The following is a 1,480-nucleotide window of genomic DNA, read 5'->3' on the forward strand; positions in this document are numbered from 1 at the left end:
TTTCTGAGTTTTACAACAAAATACAAAGAAGAATGAATAATTTCTTCCCTGCCCTGGGAAGGATTGGCATCGATCTGATTTCTGTCATCTGAATTTTGGTTTATTGCCATTTTTAGATGGATACGCAAATTTATCTTTGGTTTTACAGGGCTGGCTCTGAAGGTAACATGACTGTCCCATAAAATAAAAGGAAGCAAAACCAGTGATGCAATAGCTTGCAGAAAGGCAGAGCCATAAAAGGTGAAGAAGGCAGAGTGGGAATAGGTGGTCAGCAGTGCAGTTTTGAGTTTTATTTTAAAGCAAAAGAAAAGGCAAATAACCCTCCGAAACTGAAAGCCAAAATAAATAGAAGCCTGTCACCCTCAGACCTTAGTACCATGTGGATACTGAGGCTTTCAGTTTTGGACTAGGAAGTGTGTTCATGTCTCCTTTGCTGCACGCACAACTGCATTTTGGCTGTTCAGTGCATAAGGATGAAAAGATGTCTCTTCTTCAGTTAGACATGAAGTGCTTTCTGTAGGAGAAAAGAAAAATGTGAACCGTGTTTCTAAAAGCTTTTTATTGAATTTGCCTAAGGAAAATATGAACAATTACTTTGACCAGTAGAGCTACTGAAAAAGATTGCTTCTTGACCATGAAAGGCAATGTCAAAGGAGGAAGTGTAACCCTGGTGTTATCTCAGCTTGGTGCATGTTGTGAAGGAGAATCTTTGCTTCTGGTAAAAGCTAGCCTTGGTGCTCATCTGCTATTTTCCACTTGTAACTTTAAATATTCATAATTAGGTATCCTTCAAAGAAGAACAAAAGACCTAGCTAAAAATTCAGTGGTGGTAGTGGGGGAGCAGTTACACCTCACTTACTCTTCCGTAGAAACTTCTTTAAGCTACCAGCTGAAACTGCTCAAAATGTCACGAGTAGGCACAGAACAGTCTTAAAATCAGTAAGGAGGAACTTTGCTTAACTTCAGTGCTTTGTGTTGTGCAGTGTGATGTCCAGGGTCAGAAATGCCTTATGTGGATCGCCAGAATCGCATCTGTGGTTTCCTAGACATTGAAGAAAATGAGAATAGTGGGAAATTCCTGCGGAGGTACTTCATCCTGGACACACGAGAAGACAGCCTGGTGTGGTACATGGATAACCCACAGGTGAGCTGCACTTGGTAATAGTTTCCTGGCTTCTATCAATTTCCACTTTTACAGATTTTTTTTTCTTTAATGAATTTACCTAAGAAAAAATGGAGTTTGGTGTTAGCTTATGGACCTGGAAGCTGGGGGAAAGATTAGTTACCTAAGTGGAACAATTGTAAATCAGTGTAATGTAACCAGGTGAGGCAAATCACATCCTAGTTCACTATACAGGTGTTTTAATGCACCTTTAACCTTGTGTGGAAGTGTGTAGTTTCCCTTGGATTGCATAGCTAAGTTAGGCTCAATGGAATCAGTCATTGAAAAGCAATTTCTGGTGGTGCCTACCATTTCAAT

General features: G+C 39.9%; 1 protein-coding gene across 2 annotated transcripts in view; it reads left to right on the forward strand.

The window, feature by feature from the left end:
• Nucleotides 1-979: 979 nt before the first annotated feature.
• The window catches only part of PLEKHA1 (pleckstrin homology domain containing, family A (phosphoinositide binding specific) member 1), a 16,124-nt gene continuing 15,623 nt past the window's right edge, over nt 980-1,480 (forward strand). For both annotated transcript variants that reach the window (XM_009073319.1, XM_009073320.1), the window contains exon 1: nt 980-1,144. In XM_009073319.1, coding sequence (XP_009071567.1) covers nt 1,004-1,144 — 141 coding nt within the window. In that variant the 5' untranslated portion in view covers nt 980-1,003. The remainder of the gene's footprint in view (nt 1,145-1,480) is intronic.

Source organism: Acanthisitta chloris, unplaced genomic scaffold, assembly GCF_000695815.1.
Source record: "Acanthisitta chloris isolate BGI_N310 unplaced genomic scaffold, ASM69581v1 scaffold38624, whole genome shotgun sequence".
Lineage (NCBI taxonomy): Eukaryota > Metazoa > Chordata > Aves > Passeriformes > Acanthisittidae > Acanthisitta > Acanthisitta chloris.